This window comes from Odontesthes bonariensis, chromosome 4 (genome assembly GCF_027942865.1).
Source record: "Odontesthes bonariensis isolate fOdoBon6 chromosome 4, fOdoBon6.hap1, whole genome shotgun sequence".
In the NCBI taxonomy this organism is placed as follows: domain Eukaryota; kingdom Metazoa; phylum Chordata; class Actinopteri; order Atheriniformes; family Atherinopsidae; genus Odontesthes; species Odontesthes bonariensis.
In genome coordinates this window covers 853,120-873,656 of record NC_134509.1, presented here as the reverse complement: position 1 = coordinate 873,656, position 20,537 = coordinate 853,120, and the positions used below count along the sequence as shown (strand labels likewise).

At 45.6% G+C, this 20,537-nt stretch overlaps 1 protein-coding gene across 4 annotated transcripts in view; it reads left to right on the top strand.

Moving 5' to 3' along the window:
• Window positions 1-626: 626 nt before the first annotated feature.
• Window positions 627-20,537, top strand: part of LOC142378174 (echinoderm microtubule-associated protein-like 6) — a 63,459-nt gene continuing 43,548 nt past the window's right edge. For 3 of the 4 annotated variants that reach the window (XM_075462415.1, XM_075462414.1, XM_075462413.1), the window contains exons 1-9: window positions 627-2,813; window positions 3,560-3,719; window positions 5,649-5,747; window positions 5,959-6,027; window positions 6,162-6,347; window positions 7,310-7,445; window positions 7,525-7,726; window positions 13,320-13,457; window positions 17,937-18,193. In XM_075462415.1, the coding sequence (XP_075318530.1) occupies window positions 2,617-2,813; window positions 3,560-3,719; window positions 5,649-5,747; window positions 5,959-6,027; window positions 6,162-6,347; window positions 7,310-7,445; window positions 7,525-7,726; window positions 13,320-13,457; window positions 17,937-18,193 (1,444 nt within the window). In that variant the 5' untranslated portion in view covers window positions 627-2,616. Of the gene's footprint in view, window positions 2,819-3,559; window positions 3,720-5,648; window positions 5,748-5,958; window positions 6,028-6,161; window positions 6,348-7,309; window positions 7,446-7,524; window positions 7,727-13,319; window positions 13,458-17,936; window positions 18,194-20,537 lie in introns of all 4 variants that reach the window. The other variant, XM_075462416.1, reaches the window with a different exon arrangement.

The window sequence follows — 20,537 nt, the reverse complement described above, 5'->3', positions numbered from 1 at the left end:
CTGTGTTTAAGCTCTTAATTAACTTACTTAACACTTATTTAACACTTAATTAACACTTATCTTATTTAACACTTAATTAACACTTATTTAAGTATTTATTTAACACTTATTTATGCACTTAATTAACTCTTATTGAACACTTATTTAAGCATTTATTTAACACTTATTTAAGTATTTATTTAACACTTATTTATGCACTTAATTAACACTTATTTAACACTTATTTATGCACTTAATTAACTCTTATTTAACACTTATTTAAGCATTTATTTAACACTTATTTAAGTATTTATTTAACACTTATTTATGCACTTAATTAACACTTAATTAACTCTTATTTAACACTTATTTAAGCATTTAATTAACACTTATTTATGCACTTAACACTTATTTAAGTATTTATTTAACACTTATTTATGCACTTAATTAACACTTATTTATGCACTTATTTAACACGTTTAGTATAAGCTGACTCAGACTGAATAAGAGCAGTAAAAACACATTAACACAAAGAAAACGCGTTGATATGAAACGTAAAGCTGCATTTTTGCTGAGGTTTTTCCCCGGGCCGCTTTATTCTGACAGACTCTTATTCTGAAGGACTCCACCGGAAGTGCTCCCGCAGAGTTTCCTCTTGACTCTGCTCGCTGATCTCTGGGATTCCCGTTAATATTTCCACTTTTCATCAGCGTTTTCACGGTTTTTCCCGAGCTGTTCGCGGGCCGGGGATCCGCCTCGGGTGCTCCTTCCTCCGCGCTGCCGCAGCGGGTGCAGCCGGTCCCGGATCCGGTGCCGGTTCGGGGTTCGGACGGGAACCGACGGGGATCAAATCGGTGCCGTAATCTCCGGATTTCAGCTGGAAACGGCGCACAGACGGCGGAGGGATTTTCTGTGATTTCGGGCTTCGGACCGACCGTCGGTGGGAATAAATGTGTTTTTTCTGAACGGAACCTCGGTCATCCAGCCGTGACCTTCCGGGCTGATCCGCGGCTCGCAGCCCGCTGAGGATGCTCCGGTCCGGACCGACGTCATTAAGACGAGCCGCTGATCCGTTCATCAGCAGACCTGAGATCATTTAATTACACCAACCGCACCACACACTGGATTATCTTAGTTCCAGGGTTTGTCAGCAGATTTGCACTGATTTTATATTTAAATGATGACATAATTAAAAGGGGAAATATTCCTCCAACATCATCAGTATTTCATATGTCCGGTTCTGGTGTCAGAAACAAAGTTTTTTATTCAGTTTCTGCATCTAAGATGATGGAAAACGGGTTTTATTTTCGCCATATGTCATTTTATAGTTTGTAATCAATTCACCAGCTTCACGAATTCAATGGTGAATCCAGGAATTAAAGGGACAGTCTGCAGTTTTTCATCAACAGACACCTTTGGATTATATGTTAAGTTATCGTTCAGCTCTGAACCTAGGACATCGTTCAGCTCTGTGAACCTAGGACATCGTTCAGCTCTATGAACCTAGGACATCCTTCAGCTCTGTGAACCTAGGACGTCCTTCAGCTCTGTGAACCTAGGACGTCGTTCAGCTCTGTGAACCTAGGACATCGTTCAGCTCTGTGAACCTAGGACATCGTTCAGCTCTGTGAACCTAGGACACCCTTCAGCTCTATGAACCTAGGACATCCTTCAGCTCTATGAGCCTCGGACATCGTTCAGCTCTATGAACCTAGGACGTCCTTCAGCTCTATGAACCTAGGACATCGTTCAGCTCTGTGAACCTAGGACATCCTTCAGCTCTATGAGCCTCGGACATCGTTCAGCTCTATGAACCTAGGACGTCCTTCAGCTCTATGAACCTAGGACATCGTTCAGCTCTGTGAACCTAGGACATCCTTCAGCTCTGTGAACCTAGGACACCCTTCAGCTCTGTGAACCTAGGACGTCGTTCAGCTCTGTGAACCTAGGACATCGTTCAGCTCTGTGAACCTAGGACGTCCTTCAGCTCTGTGAACCTAGGACATCCTTCAGCTCTATGAGCCTCGGACATCGTTCAGCTCTATGAACCTAGGACGTCCTTCAGCTCTATGAGCCTCGGACATCGTTCAGCTCTGTGAACCTAGGACGTCGTTCAGCTCTGTGAACCTAGGACGTCGTTCAGCTCTGTGAACCTAGGACATCGTTCAGCTCTATGAACCTAGGACACCGTTCAGCTCTATGAAACTAGGATGTCGTTCAGCTCTATGAACCTAGGACGTCGTTCAGCTCTATGAACCTAGGACACCCTTCAGCTCTATGAACCTAGGATGTCGTTCAGCTCTATGAACCTAGGACATCGTTCAGCTCTATGAAACTAGGATGTCGTTCAGCTCTATGAACCTAGGACGTCGTTCAGCTCTATGAACCTAGGATGTCGTTCAGCTCTATGAACCTAGGATGTCGTTCAGCTCTATGAACCTAGGACATCGTTCAGCTCTATGAACCTCGGCTCAAACTGAGCTTTTCTTACTTGGCTTACATCATGAGGCAGCTCTAAGGCAACACTGTAGAATTATGGGAGAACTTTGCTCCGTAAAAGGGACTACAGTAATGGACTGAACCTGCTCAGAACACTAACTCAGTCCTTGGATGCCGAGTTTGTGGATTTGAGCCGACATGTCGGATAAAACGGCGCCGCGGTGCCAGCTGAGACTGGAGTGGATCCACGGCTACAGAGGACACCAATGCAGAAACAACCTGTACTACACCGCGGGAAAGGAGGTGGTGTACTTCGTGGCTGGGGTGGGCGTGGTCTACAACACCCGAGAACACTCCCAGAAGTTTTTCCTAGGACACAATGATGACATCATCAGGTGAGGTCTGTCAAAAGTTTGAAGGAAAAAAAAACAGTAAAGGGATAGTTCGCCTCTTCTGACATGAAGCTGTATGACGGGATGCTAATGCATGCTAACACGGGATTAGCAACATCATTTCTGAACATCTTCTTACCCCCTGCTGCGTCCTGTGAGCAGAGTTCCAGCCTCGTTTTGGTGTTGATGAAGGTAGTCCGGCTAGTTGGCTGGGGTTTAAAAAATAAAGCGTTTTGCTTCTCGTCCTTATGTTGAACCAGTCGTCCTTATGTTTGAGTGGCCAAGAACTGGTGTTCATCTCTGTTAGTTTATCTGGTTCTTCATCAGGACTCAGTCCTCATTAGTGCTGACACACTGGTTTCCATTCAGACCCCCCCGTGCCCCATCTACCTCCACCTTTTCCCCATCACCATCACCTGGTCGACACGTTGAAAGCCCCAAAGATCTGAACCAAAACTGTTTTTTTCTCTGGTAAATTATGTTTGTTGGATTTCTCAATAATTGCCGTCACGATACAGTTTAGTTTCATTTCTTACGAATCAATTAATTGGAACATTTTGAATAAGAAGACAGAACCTAACAGAATATGAAGAACCCTAACTCTCTTAATTCAAGATGTAATTCAAATAAAACATGTCTGCCATGTGATGGCAGTGAGTAGACAACGAGTTCTTCTCAGGACTTTGACCCGTTTATGGCGGCTAGTCAGCTCCAATAATTCCAATAAAAACTGTTTTTCTGTGTCTCAGTCTGGCGATCCATCCAGATAAGATCCAGGTGGCGACGGGTCAGGTGGGCAAAGACCCCTACATCTGTATCTGGGACACGTACGCCATGCAGACCGTCTCCATCCTCAGGGACGTCCACACCCATGGAATCGCCTGCCTCGCCTTCGACTCGGACGGACAGGTGAGACCACACCGGTTAACTGGATCAGAAAAAGGTTTCAAAATGTCCGGGACAAGAGTTACATTTGAGTGAAACGGGGACCAACGGACCCGGGATCAACAGGAACAACAACTCTTTTTCAGTGGTGTTTTTACAGCTGTTCACACCATCTGGTTTGGAGGGTCGTCATCGGTGTGTTCCTCTTTTCAGATCATGCTTCCATGCAAATATTAATTCGTACAAATTCGGACAAATTATAGCGACGCTGCATTATTTTAATTTTGCTCCTCTGTGAGTCCCAAAATTCCTAAGACAGGTCTGCTGAAGACAGCTGTGTCATTTTTATCAAGGTCCTGTTTAAAATACAGCTTTTATGGCATTTTCAAAATGGCCTCGGTAAGTGCTTCTCAATGCGTTTTCCCATTGCATTGTGGGTATTTTCAACCTTCCCCTCACTATCAGTTTAAAGGAGAAAAGCAGATCAGATGTATAACATGAAGCTGTTATAACAGGGCAGCCATCTTGGCTCTGCCCTCAAAAGCAGTCTTAGAACAGAGCAGGCTAACAAGGCGTTGCCCCGGTAACAGGAGCAGGTGCGGCTCGTCTGTGTCTCTGACATGTACGCTCACTATGGCTTCTTAAAATTGCACTATAACTTTGACTGCACTCGACTGTCTCGAACAAACGGTCGCTGTTCGAAAAGTAAAAGTCGTATCCGAATAATTCTTGAACCGTCAGCGCCCCAAGAGACGGCAGAAGCCAGCGGTGTAATTTTCATTCGGCTACTATGTGTGGCTCGTTTTTTATGGCAGTTTTAAAATCATTTTTCATCTGAATTTGATGACTTAGGCATTTATAATGGAAATGGAGAGGCGACCTCTGGGCTCAGAGGCAATTTGTAAGAAATATGTGTGGCAGAGCTCAATGAGTGTGAGTTTGGGTGAAAGAGGACAAAAATGCCTACGTTTTGAAGTAAAATTTATCCAGATCGGGCAGATATTTTTGACATGAGAGACATTTGTTCGAGGAATTGGTACAGTATCAAAATTACAGTGAGGATCTGAAATGTAAACTGCCGTTGTGCCAAAGCTGTATAATGTATCCACAAACCCTTTGGTTCAGTTAAAGCTGAGAGTCTCCTGTCACATATAAACTTTGAATGAGGTCTGTGTGATGCTGTATGGCTGAGTTATAAGGCCTCTAAAATAGGGTAGTTTTTGGCAGAATTTTCCCACTTTTTCCCATTTTGACGGAATTCCTTTCGACTAATGAGAGCCAAACGTAATAGCAAACCGTCAAAATATAGGGTGGAAACGGAAAAATAATATTAAGTATACACAAGAGTAATATGTGTGTCTGCCTTCGACATTGGCCCCCATAATTAGCTGAAATTCAAATGTATTTCATGCTGCCAAATTTCTGAACAAATGTTTAGATCAAGTAGAAAGTGTTAGCTTCATCAAACCTGAGAAAAGACACAAAGTTTCCTTCTGTTAACATTCATCTGAAAGTGTTTCCTTCAGACAAAGGAATTTAATCTATAAAATTTTACATGTTTATTATTTTTTCTTTGTCAGTTTGTTACCGTTTTTCTAGATTGAAATTATTTTATGTTTTTATATATTTTATTTTTATATTAAATATATAAAAATGTATAAAATTTTATTTTTATATTTATTTTTATATTATTTGATATTTTTTATATATTTTATATAATATATATATATAAAATAATTTAAATCTAGAAAAACAGTAACAAACTGACAAAGAAAAAATAAGAAACATGTAAAACACAGAAGGCCCCTGGACGCTGCCCTGAGGCATTCCAGCATGTCGGATGTGAATGTAACTCTGACCCAGCAGTCATTTCAGGACTGGCAGCATCCTTTTATCCGCTGGTTTCCATGGTTTATATGTTTATTTCTGTTTTCTGCTTCTGTTGTTTCATAGCGACTGGCCTCAGTCGGTCTGGACGCCAAGAACACGGTGTGTGTTTGGGACTGGAGACGAGGTCGAGTGCTCGCCACGGCGACCGGACACTCAGACAGGGTACGACTGTTCATCGGTTAAAGAAACAGTATTATTTGTGGGCTTCTGATGGTGTCTTTGTGGCCTCTTTACGTGGTGACGGTGCTGTTTCATCCCACAAACGTAGGGGGTGACAGAGAGCAGATGAATCTGACAGACTCTCTGATGTTACTTTACAGTTTCACGGCCGGTTTGTAGGAGCGTCCTAACTCTGATTTTGCTATTCATGCAGATCTTTGACATTTGCTGGGATCCGTTACAGTCCAGCCGGGTGGTCAGCTGTGGAGTCAAACACATCAAGGTGAGACCCCATCACCAGAGCCACAGGATGGATGAGTCACCCACCATTTTATTACCCTCTCAGCTTGTGTTTTGTGCCCCGGCAGCACTGAGAGGCACCGGGTGACTTCCTGTTTGTGCTCCTCTTTCCTGCAGTTCTGGACCCTTTGCGGGAACGCTCTGACTCCAAAGCGAGGCATCTTTGGGAAGACGGGCGACCTGCAGACCATCCTGTGCGTGTCTGCAGCCAGAGACGAGCTGACCTACTCCGGAGCTCTGAACGGAGACATCTACGTGTGGAAAGGAATCACGCTGATCCGAACCGTACAGGCAGCGCACGGGGTACGAACACTCACGATTAGGGATGGGAATCCAAAACCGGTTCTTCTTGAGAACAAGTTTCCAGTGTTTCAATTCCTTGGAATCGTTTGGTGATTTTGCAAACGATTCCCTTATCGATCCCAGTGGGCGCGAATGACGTCACCACGCAGCGTTGCGTGGCGAGTCCAGCGCAGCCAGCAGCCAACAGTAAACATGGCGCCCAAGCGGTACAAACGCTCCAAAGTTTGGTTCCACATCCCTAAAAAAGACGACAACAGGGCAACTTGCAAAGTGAATATTTCACCAAAGGGAGGAAATACTACCAACATGCAATAACTATGAATGAATGTCGCGTTTTCGATCTGCTCCGGACTAACGTTGGTGAATCTGAACCCAGCAACGTTAGCAACGTTAGCAACGTTAGCATGTCCTCGGCTAACACTGCAGGTCACTAACTGACTAACTAACACTGCCTATCATGTTAGCAGCATTTGCCTGATTGTAAAAGCTGCTGTTAGTAACGGTTAAGGTTAAATGAATGCCTTCTCAGGCATTACATTTAGATGAAATCATGAGAGACAGAGCCTGACTGGCTCAGAGCCAGAGGCTGGTGGTACTACCCCCAGTTCACCTCTACCTCCAGCTTCTCCTTTCACCAGAGCAGGAAGAGTTAAATTACCCAGGCCAGGATAGACCAATGTGGACCTCACCGCTGTTGGGTTTGTGAGGTCACGACTCGTGTTACTTCTAAACTAAACAAAGTTGATGCTGATCGACCGGTTTGTTGTCCTTTTTCTCCAAATGAGAATCCATAAGGGAACCGACAAAGAACCGAATCGTTAAGCAGAATCGAAAATGGAATTGGAATCGTAAAAATCTTATCAATTCCCATCCCTACTCACGATGAACCCCAACACTCGGGCTGCTGGGCCACCGGAGCGCCTCAGAACCCAGAACCCTGTGCATGTGCTGTTTGTGTGCAGGCCGGGATCTTCAGCATGCACGCCTGCGAGGAAGGATTCGCCACCGGAGGACGAGACGGCTGCATCAGACTCTGGGACGTGGACTTCAAACCCATCACCAAGATCGACCTGAGAGAGGCCGAGCAGGGCTACAAAGGTGTGAACCCGACCCGCCTTTCCCCGGTTCTGCTTGTTTGGTGCGCCGGGTCCAGCATGCGGCTGTTTCTTTCTTTCAGGTCTGTCCATCCGAAGCGTCTGCTGGAAAGCCGACCGGATTCTGGCCGGGACGCAGGACAGCGAGATCTTTGAGGTGATGGTCCGAGACCGGGACAAACCGGTCCTGCTGATGCAGGGACACAGCGAGGGCGAGCTGTGGGCGCTGGACCTGCATCCCAAACAGCCGGTGGCCGTAACCGGGAGCGACGACCGCTCAGTCAGGTGGGTCTGAACCCCCCCACACCTGTCCTCACCTGTCTGTCCTCACCTGTTCTGTCCTCACCTGTTCTGTCCTCACCTGTTCTGTCCTCACCTGTCTGTCCTCACCTGTTCTGTCCTCACCTGTTCTGTCTCACCTGTTCTGTCCTCACCTGTCTGTCCTCACCTGTCTGTCCTCACCTGTTCTGTCCTCACCTGTCTGTCCTCACCTGTTCTGTCTCACCTGTTCTGTCCTCACCTGTCTGTCCTCACCTGTTCTGTCCTCACCTGTTCTGTCTCACCTGTTCTGTCCTCACCTGTCTGTCCTCACCTGTCTGTCCTCACCTGTTCTGTCTCACCTGTTCTGTCCTCACCTGTCTGTCCTCACCTGTTCTGTCCTCACCTGTTCTGTCTCACCTGTTCTGTCCTCACCTGTCTGTCCTCACCTGTCTGTCCTCACCTGTTCTGTCCTCACCTGTCTGTCCTCACCTGTTCTGTCTCACCTGTTCTGTCCTCACCTGTCTGTCCTCACCTGTCTGTCCTCACCTGTCTGTCCTCACCTGTTCTGTCCTCATCTGTCTGTCCTCACCTGTTCTGTCCTCACCTGTCTGTCCTCACCTGTTCTGTCCTCATCTGTCTGTCCTCACCTGTCTGTCCTCACCTGTTCTGTCCTCACCTGTCTGTCCTCACCTGTTCTGTCCTCACCTGTTCTGTCCTCACCTGTTCTGTCCTCATCTGTCTGTCCTCACCTGTCTGTCCTCACCTGTTCTGTCCTCACCTGTCTGTCCTCACCTGTTCTGTCCTCTCCTGTTCTGTCCTCACCTGTTCTGTCCTCACCTGTCTGTCCTCACCTGTTCTGTCCTCACCTGTTCTGTCCTGTTCTGTCCTCTCCTGTTCTGTCCTCACCTGTTCTGTCCTCACCTGTCTGTCCTCACCTGTCTGTCCTCACCTGTCTGTCCTCACCTGTTCTGTCCTCACCTGTCTGTCCTCTCCTGTTCTGTCCTCACCTGTTCTGTCCTCACCTGTCTGTCCTCACCTGTTCTGTCCTCACCTGTCTGTCCTCACCTGTCTGTCCTCACCTGTTCTGTCCTCACCTGTCTGTCCTCACCTGTTCTGTCCTCACCTGTTCTGTCCTCTCCTGTTCTGTCCTCACCTGTTCTGTCCTCACCTGTCTATCCTCACCTGTCTGTCCTCACCTGTTCTGTCCTCACCTGTTCTGTCCTGTTCTGTCCTCTCCTGTTCTGTCCTCACCTGTTCTGTCCTCACCTGTCTGTCCTCACCTGTCTGTCCTCACCTGTTCTGTCCTCACCTGTCTGTCCTCTCCTGTTCTGTCCTCACCTGTTCTGTCCTCACCTGTCTGTCCTCACCTGTTCTGTCCTCACCTGTTCTGTCCTCATCTGTCTGTCCTCACCTGTTCTGTCCTCACCTGTCTGTCCTCACCTGTTCTGTCCTCACCTGTCTGTCCTCACCTGTCTGTCCTCACCTGTCTGTCCTCACCTGTTCTGTCCTCACCTGTCTGTCCTCACCTGTTCTGTCCTCACCTGTTCTGTCCTCACCTCTTCTGTCCTGTTCTGTCCTCTCCTGTTCTGTCCTCACCTGTCTGTCCTCACCTGTTCTGTCCTCATCTGTCTATCCTCACCTGTTCTGTCCTCACCTGTTCTGTCCTCACCTGTTCTGTCTCACCTGTTCTGTCCTCACCTGTCTGTCCTCACCTGTTCTGTCCTCACCTGTTCTGTCTCAGCTGTTCTGTCCTCACCTGTCTCTCTCACCTGTCTGTCCTCACCTGTTCTGTCCTCAACTGTTCTATCCTCACCTGTTCTGTCTCACCTGTTCTGTCCTCACCTGTCTCTCTCACCTGTCTGTCCTCACCTGTTCTGTCCTCAACTGTTCTGTCCTCACCTGTCTGTTCTCACCTGTTCTGTCTCACCTGTTCTGTCCTCACCTGTCTGTCCTCACCTGTTCTATCCTCACCTTTTCTGTCCTCGCCTGTCTGTCCTCACCTGTTCTGTCCTCACCTGTTCTGTCCTCACCTGTCTGTCCTCACCTGTTCTGTCCTCACCTGTTCTGTCCTCACCTGTCTGTCCTCACCTGTTCTGTCCTCACCTGTTCTGTCCTCACCTGTCTGTCCTCACCTGTTCTGTCCTCACCTGTTCTGTCCTCACCTGTCTGTCTCACCTGTTCTGTCCTCACCTGTCTCTCTCACCTGTCTGTCCTCACCTGTTTTGTCCTCAACTGTTCTGTCCTCACCTGTCTGTCTCACCTGTTCTGTCCTCACCTGTTCTGTCCTCAACTGTTCTGTCCTCACCTGTCTGTCTCACCTGTCTCTCTCACCTGTCTGTCCTCACCTGTTCTGTCCTCAACTGTTCTGTCCTCACCTGTCTCTCTCACCTGTCTCTCTCACTTGTCTGTCCTCACCTGTTCTGTCCTCAACTGTTCTGTCCTCACCTGTCTGTCTCACCTGTTCTGTCTCACCTGTTCTGTCCTCACCTGTCTGTCTCACCTGTTCTGTCCTCACCTGTCTCTCTCACCTGTCTCTCTCACCTGTCTCTCTCACTTGTCTGTCCTCACCTGTTCTGTCCTCAACTGTTCTGTCCTCACCTGTCTGTCTCACCTGTTCTGTCTCACCTGTTCTGTCCTCACCTGTCTGTCCTCAACTGTTCTGTCCTCACCTGTTCTGTCCTCAACTGTTCTGTCCTCACCTGTCTGTCTCAACTGTTCTGTCTGTCTCACCTGTCTGTCTCACCTGTTCTGTCTCACCTGTTCTGTCCTCACCTGTTCTGTCCTCAACTGTTCTGTCCTCACCTGTCTGTCTCACCTGTTCTGTCCTCACCTGTCTGTCTCACCTGTTCTATCCTCACCTGTTCTGTCCTCACCTGTCTGTCCTCACCTGTCTGTCCTCACATGTTCTGTCCTCACCTGTTCTGTCCTCACCTGTTCTGTCCTCACCTGTCTGTCTCACCTGTTCTGTCCTCACCTGTCTGTCTCACCTGTTCTATCCTCACCTGTTCTGTCCTCACCTGTCTGTCCTCACCTGTCTGTCCTCACATGTTCTGTCCTCACCTGTTCTATCCTCACCTGTTCTGTCCTCACCTGTCTGTCCTCACCTGTTCAATCCTCACCTGTTCTGTCCTCACCTGTCTGTCCTCACCTGTTCTATCCTCACCTGTTCTGTCCTCACCTGTTCTGTCCTCACCTGTTCTATCCTCACCTGTTCTGTCCTCACCTGTTCTATCCTCACCTGTCTGTCCTCACCTGTTCTGTCCTCACCTGTCTGTCCTCACTTGTCTGTCCTCAGCTGTTCTATCCTCACCTGTCTGTCTCACCTGTTCTGTCCTCACCTGTCTCTCTCACCTGTCTGTCCTCACCTGTTCTGTCCTCACCTGTCTGTCCTCACCTGTCTGTCCTCACCTGTTCTATCCTCACCTGTCTGTCCTCACCTGTTCTGTCCTCACCTGTCTGTCCTCACCTGTTCTATCCTCACCTGTCTGTCCTCACCTGTTCTGTCCTCACCTGTTCTGTCCTCACCTGTCTGTCTCACCTGTTCTGTCCTCACCTGTTCTATCCTCACCTGTCTGTCCTCACCTGTTCTGTCCTCACCTGTCTGTCCTCACTTGTCTGTCCTCAGCTGTTCTATCCTCACCTGTCTGTCTCACCTGTTCTGTCCTCACCTGTCTCTCTCACCTGTCTGTCCTCACCTGTTCTGTCCTCACCTGTCTGTCCTCACCTGTCTGTCCTCACCTGTTCTATCCTCACCTGTCTGTCCTCACCTGTCTGTCTCACCTGTCTGTCCTCACCTGTTCTATCCTCACCTGTCTGTCCTCACCTGTTCTGTCCTCACCTGTTCTATCCTCACCTGTCTGTCCTCACCTGTTCTGTCCTCACCTGTTCTATCCTCACCTGTCTGTCCTCACCTGTTCTGTCCTCACCTGTTCTGTCCTCACCTGTTCTGTCCTCACCTGTCTGTCTCACCTGTTCTGTCTCACCTGTTCTGTCCTCACCTGTCTGTCTCACCTGTTCTGTCCTCACCTGTCTCTCTCACCTGTCTCTCTCACCTGTCTCTCTCACTTGTCTGTCCTCACCTGTTCTGTCCTCAACTGTTCTGTCCTCACCTGTCTGTCTCACCTGTTCTGTCTCACCTGTTCTGTCCTCACCTGTCTGTCCTCAACTGTTCTGTCCTCACCTGTTCTGTCCTCAACTGTTCTGTCCTCACCTGTCTGTCTCAACTGTTCTGTCTGTCTCACCTGTCTGTCTCACCTGTTCTGTCTCACCTGTTCTGTCCTCACCTGTTCTGTCCTCAACTGTTCTGTCCTCACCTGTCTGTCTCACCTGTTCTGTCCTCACCTGTCTGTCTCACCTGTTCTATCCTCACCTGTTCTGTCCTCACCTGTCTGTCCTCACCTGTCTGTCCTCACATGTTCTGTCCTCACCTGTTCTGTCCTCACCTGTTCTGTCCTCACCTGTCTGTCTCACCTGTTCTGTCCTCACCTGTCTGTCTCACCTGTTCTATCCTCACCTGTTCTGTCCTCACCTGTCTGTCCTCACCTGTCTGTCCTCACATGTTCTGTCCTCACCTGTTCTATCCTCACCTGTTCTGTCCTCACCTGTCTGTCCTCACCTGTTCAATCCTCACCTGTTCTGTCCTCACCTGTCTGTCCTCACCTGTTCTATCCTCACCTGTTCTGTCCTCACCTGTTCTGTCCTCACCTGTTCTATCCTCACCTGTTCTGTCCTCACCTGTTCTATCCTCACCTGTCTGTCCTCACCTGTTCTGTCCTCACCTGTCTGTCCTCACTTGTCTGTCCTCAGCTGTTCTATCCTCACCTGTCTGTCTCACCTGTTCTGTCCTCACCTGTCTCTCTCACCTGTCTGTCCTCACCTGTTCTGTCCTCACCTGTCTGTCCTCACCTGTCTGTCCTCACCTGTTCTATCCTCACCTGTCTGTCCTCACCTGTTCTGTCCTCACCTGTCTGTCCTCACCTGTTCTATCCTCACCTGTCTGTCCTCACCTGTTCTGTCCTCACCTGTTCTGTCCTCACCTGTCTGTCTCACCTGTTCTGTCCTCACCTGTTCTATCCTCACCTGTCTGTCCTCACCTGTTCTGTCCTCACCTGTCTGTCCTCACTTGTCTGTCCTCAGCTGTTCTATCCTCACCTGTCTGTCTCACCTGTTCTGTCCTCACCTGTCTCTCTCACCTGTCTGTCCTCACCTGTTCTGTCCTCACCTGTCTGTCCTCACCTGTCTGTCCTCACCTGTTCTATCCTCACCTGTCTGTCCTCACCTGTCTGTCTCACCTGTCTGTCCTCACCTGTTCTATCCTCACCTGTCTGTCCTCACCTGTTCTGTCCTCACCTGTTCTATCCTCACCTGTCTGTCCTCACCTGTTCTGTCCTCACCTGTTCTATCCTCACCTGTCTGTCCTCACCTGTTCTGTCCTCACCTGTTCTGTCCTCACCTGTTCTGTCCTCACCTGTCTGTCTCACCTGTTCTATCCTCACCTGTTCTGTCTTCACCTGTCTGTCCTCACCTGTTCTGTCCTCACCTGTTCTGTCCTCACCTGTCTGTCTCACCTGTTCTGTCCTCACCTGTCTCTCTCACCTGTCTGTCTCACCTGTCTCAGGCTCTGGAGTCTCCCCGACCACACCCTGCTGGCTCGCTGCAACATGGAGGAGTCCGTGCGGAGCGTTTCCTTCAACAATGACGGCTCTCAGCTCGCTCTGGGCATGAAAGATGGTTCCTTCACCGTGTTGCGAGTCAGGTGACCTCCTTTTGTTGCTAGGATACAGCTACAGGTGTCAGCGATCCGATGCTTGTAGATCTAGACTGTGTATACTACATACTACATACTACATACTACATACTGCATACTACATACTATATGCTACATACTACATACTACATACTACATACTATATGCTACATACTACATACTGCATACTACATACTACATACTGCATACTACATACTGCATACTGCATACAACATACTACATACTACATACTGCATACTACATACTACATGCTACATACTACATACTGCATACTACATACTACATACTACATACTACATGCTACATACTACATACTGCATACTACATACTATATGCTACATACTACATACTGCATACTACATACTACATACTGCATACTACATACTGCATACTGCATACAACATACTACATACTACATACTGCATACTACATACTACATGCTACATACTACATACTGCATACTACATACTACATACTACATGCTACATACTGCATATTGCATACTACATACTACATGCTACATACTACATACTACATGCTACATACTGCATACTACATACTACATGCTACATACTGCATACTGCATACTACATACTACATACTACATACTGCATACTGCATACTACATACTACATACTACATACTGCATATTGCATACTACATACTACATGCTACATACTACATACTACATGCTACATACTGCATATTGCATACTACATACTACATGCTACATACTACATACTACATGCTACATACTGCATACTACATACTATATGCTACATACTACATACTGCATACTACATACTACATACTGCATACTACATACTGCATACTGCATACAACATACTACATACTACATACTGCATACTACATACTACATGCTACATACTACATACTGCATACTACATACTACATACTACATGCTACATACTGCATATTGCATACTACATACTACATGCTACATACTACATACTACATGCTACATACTGCATACTACATACTACATGCTACATACTGCATACTGCATACTACATACTACATGCTACATACTGCATACTGCATACTACATACTACATACTACATACTGCATACTGCATACTACATACTACATGCTACATACTGCATATTGCATACTACATACTACATACTACATACTACATACTACATGCTACATACTGCATATTGCATACTACATACTACATGCTACATACTACATACTACATGCTACATACTGCATACTACATACTACATGCTACATACTGCATACTGCATACTACATACTACATACTACATACTGCATACTGCATACTACATACTACATACTACATACTGCATACTACATACTGCATGCTACATACTACATACTGCATACTACATACTACATGCTACATACTGCATACTGCATACTACATACTACATGCTACATACTACATACTACATGCTACATACTGCATACTACATACTACATGCTACATACTACATACTGCATACTACATACTACATACTACATGCTACATACTGCATACTACATACTACATGCTACATTCTGCATACTACATACTACATACTACATGCTACATACTGCATACTGCATACTACATACTACATGCTACATACTGCATACTGCATACTACATACTACATGCTACATACTGCATACTACATACTGCATACTACATACTACATGCTACATACTGCATACTACATACTACATACTACATGCTACATTCTGCATACTACATACTACATACTACATGCTACATACTGCATACTACATACTACATGCTACATACTGCATACTGCATACTACATACTACATACTACATGCTACATGCTACATACTGCATACTACATACTACATGCTACATACTGCACACTGCATACTGCATACTACATACTGCATACTGCACACTACATACTGCATACTACATACTGCATACTACATACTGCATACTGCATGCTACATGCTACATACTACATACTGCATACTACATACTGCATACTACATACTGCATACTGCATACTACATACTGCATACTACATACTGCATACTGCATGCTACATGCTACATACTACATACTGCATACTGCATGCTACATGCTACATACTACATACTGCATACTACATACTGCATACTACATACTGCATACTGCATGCTACATGCTACATGCTACATACTGCATACTGCATACTACATGCTACATACTGCATACTGCATACTACATACTACATACTGCATGCTACATACTGCATACTACATACTACATGCTACATACTGCACACTGCATACTGCATACTACATACTGCATACTGCACACTACATACTGCATACTACATACTACATACTGCATACTACATACTGCATACTACATACTGCATACTACATACTGCATACTGCATGCTACATGCTACATACTACATACTGCATACTGCATACTACATGCTACATGCTACATACTGCATACTACATACTACATGCTACATACTGCACACTGCATACTGCATACTACATACTGCATACTGCACACTACATACTGCATACTACATACTGCATACTGCATACTACATACTACATACTGCATACTACATGCTACATGCTACATACTGCATACTGCATACTACATACTGCATACTGCATGCTACATGCTACATACTACATACTGCATACTACATACTACATACTGCATACTGCATACTACATACTACATACTGCATACTGCATGCTACATGCTACATACTACATACTGCATACTGCATGCTACATGCTACATACTACATACTGCATATTACATACTACATACTGCATACTACATACTACATACTACATACTGCATACTACATACTATATGCTACATACTGCACACTGCATACTGCATACTACATACTGCATACTGCACACTACATACTGCATACTACATATTACATACTACATACTGCATGCTACATACTACATACTACATACTGCATACTACATACTACATGCTACATACTGCATACTACATACTACATGCTACATACTGCATACTACATACTACATACTGCATACTACATACTACATGCTACATACTGCACACTGCATACTGCATATTACATACTACATACTGCATACTACATACTACATACTGCATACTACATACTACATGCTACATACTGCACACTGCATACTGCATGCTACATGCTACATACTACATACTGCATATTACATACTACATACTGCATACTACATACTACATACTACATACTGCATACTACATACTACATGCTACATACTGCACACTGCATACTGCATACTACATACTGCATACTGCACACTACATACTGCATACTACATATTACATACTACATACTGCATGCTACATACTACATACTACATACTGCATACTACATACTACATGCTACATACTGCATACTACATACTACATACTGCATACTACATACTACATGCTACATACTGCACACTGCATACTGCATATTACATACTACATACTGCATACTACATACTACATACTGCATACTACATACTACATGCTACATACTGCACACTGCATACTGCATACTACATACTACATACTGCATACTACATACTACATGCTACATACTGCATACTGCATACTGCACACTACATACTGCATACTACATACTACATACTGCATACTACATACTGCATACTACATACTGCATACTACATACTGCATACTACATATTACATACTACATACTGCATGCTACATACTACATACTGCATACTGCATACTGCATGCTACATGCTACATACTACATACTGCATACTGCATACTACATACTACATACTGCATACTACATACTGCATACTGCATACTACATACTACATACTGATCGATCAGACAGTATGCAGAGCGTTTACCCACAAAGCATCTCGCTCCTGCCTGAGCACAAATGTGCCGGCCTGAAGCTGATTTCTCTTAAGCTTTAAACTCTGTAAACTTTAGCAACATTTGAAACATTTTCAGGTGAGAAAGTAGTCGTTTAGATCCCCAACGTTTTGAAAACCTGACAAAATACCGGCTGTTTACAATTTTGTTCCCACGAATTCGGCGCTACTAAAGCTAGCCGCAGTGAGCTAGCCGCAGTGAGCAACGCACTTCCGGTTATTCTCACAAAATAAAATACCCGTTGCCTTTTATCATAGGGAAAGCCATTACCATACAATTGGTGCTTTTGTTTTGAAAACAGGAAGTGAACCTACCCTCGTTGTAGCTAGCTTGAAACTGCCGTTCTGACAGGAAATGACGATCGGCGACGTCACGTTACGTTGCATCTGGGGTAGTTTGTGTATGAGTAGTAACCTCATGAGGCATACCCAACATTTAGGAGAATCTAGTATGCATCCGGGACCTTAAAAAAATGTTAAAGTTAGTAGGAGTAGTAGGAGAAGTATGCGGTTTCGAACACACCCTTAGCCTGAAGCTGCTTTGACTCGTCTTCTGCAGGGACATGACGGAGGTTGTGCACATCAAGGACAGAAAGGAGGTCATCCACGAGCTGAAGTATTCTCCAGACGGCTCCTTCTTGGCGGTGGGATCGAACGACGGGCTGGTGGACGTCTACGCCGTGGCTCAGCGCTATAAGAAGGTGGGCGAGTGCAGCCGCTCCACCTCCTTCATCACCCACCTGGACTGGTCCGTGGACAGCCGCTTCCTGCAGACCAACGACGGCACCGGCGAGCGGCTCTTTTACAGGATGCCAGGTATGACCTCAGAACCCCAGGGGGTGAGGGGCTGTGTTCCAAACCGCATACTTCTCCTACTTCTCCTACTAACTTTCTGAGTTAGTATGCGAGTTTGAGTTAGCAAGAAGTTCCCGGATGCATACTAGATTCTCTGAAATGTTGGGTATGCATCATGAGGTTACTACTCATACTCAAACTACCCAAGATGCAACGTAACGTGACGTCGCCGATCGTCATTTCCTGTCAAAACGGCAGTTTCAAGCTAGCTACAACGAGGGTAGGTTCACTTCCTGTTTTCAGAACAAAAGCACCAATTGTATGGTAATGGCTTTCCCTATGATAAAAGGCAACGGGTATTTTATTTTGTGAAAATAACAGGAAGTGCGTTAGCTCACTGCGGCTAGCATTAGTAGCGCCGAATTCGTGGGAACAAAATTGTAAATAGCCGGTATTTTGTCAGGTTTTCGACACGTTGGGGATCTAAACGACTACTTTCTCTCCTGAAAATGTTTCAAATGTTGCTAAAGTTTACAGAGTTTAGAGCTTAAGAGAAATCAGCTTCAGGCCGGCTGATTTCGGCTCGGGCAGGAGCGAGATGCATTGTGGGTAAACGCTCTGAATACTGTCTGATCGATGACTATGTAGTATGTAGTATGTAGTATGGAAGTATGAAGTATTTAGTATGTAGTATGGAAGTATGTAGTATGCAGTATGTAGTATGAAGTATGTAGTATGGAAGTATGTAGTATGCAGTATGTAGTATGCAGTATGTAGTATGTAGTGTGTAGTATGTAATATGGAAGTATGTAGTATGCAGTATGCAGTATATAGTATGCAGTATTTAGTATGCAGTATGAAGTATGTAGTATGCAGTATGCAGTATGTAGTATATAGTATGTAGTATCTAGTATGCAGTATGTAGCATACGGTATGCAGTATGTAGTATGCAGTATGTAGTATGCAGTATGCAGTATGCAGTATATAGTATGTAGTATGTAGTATGCAGTATGTAGTATGCAGTATGTAGCATACGGTATGCAGTATGTAGTATGTAGTATGTACTATGCAGTATGAAGTATGTAGTATGCAGTATGTAGTATGCAGTATGCAGTATGTAGTATGTAGCATGCGGTATGTAGTATGTAGTATGTAGCATGCGGTATGTAGTATGTAGTTTGTAGCATGCGGTATGTAGTATGTAGTATGTAGCAAGCGGTATGTAGTATGTAGTATGTAGCATACGGTATGTAGTATGTAGTATGTAGTATGTAGCATGCAGTATGTAGTATGTAGTATGTAGCATACGGTATGTAGTATGCAGTACGTAGTATGTAGCATGCAGTATGTAGTATGCAGTATGCAGTACGTAGTATGTAGCATGCAGTATGTAGTATGCAGTACGAAGTATGTAGTATGCAGTATGTAGTATGCAGTATGTAGTATATAGCATGCAGTATGTAGCATGCAGTATGTAGCATGCAGTATGTAGCATGCAGTATGTAGCATGCAGTATGCAGTATGCAGTATGCAGTATGAGGTTTCGAACACAGCCAGGGTGTGCCCCGCCTCTCTCCCAATGGCAGCAGGGATAGACCTGACCCTTGATTTAGGATTTGACTTAAGTAAGTGTTGGCTTGTTGGGAACCTAGAGTTGGGATCCTAGAGTTGGGATCCTAGAGTTGGGATCCTAGAGTTGGGATCCTAGAGTTGGGATCCTTGAGTTGGGATCCTAGAGTTGTGATCCTAAAGTTGTGATCCTAGAGTTGGGATCCTAGAGTTGGGATCCTAGAGTTGGGATCCTTGACTTGGGATCCTAGAGTTGGGATCCTAGAGTTGGCATCCTAGAGTTGGGATCCTTGAGTTGGGATCCTAGAGTTGGGATCCTAGAGTTGGGATCCTAGAGTTGGGATCCCTTAGTTGGGATCCTAGAGTTGGGATCCTAGAGTTGGCATCCTAGAGTTGGGATCCTTGAGTTGGGATCCTAGAGTTGGGATCCTAGAGTTGGGATCCTAGAGTTGGGATCCCTTAGTTGGGATCCTAGAGTTGGGATCCTAGAGTTGGCATCCTAGAGTTGGGATCCTTGAGTTGGGATCCTAGAGTTGGGATCCTAGAGTTGGGATCCTTGAGTTGGGATCCTAGAGTTGGGAACCTTGAGTTGGGATCCTAGAGTTGGGATCCTTGAGTTGGGATCCTAAAGTTGGGATCCTTGAGTTGGGATCCTAGAGTTGGGATCCTAGAGTTGGGATACTAGAGTTGGGATCCTAGAGTTGGGATCCTTGAGTTGGGATACTAGAGTTGGGATCCTTGAGTTGGGATCCTGGAGTTGGGAACCTAGAGTTGGGATCCTAGAGTTGGGATCCTA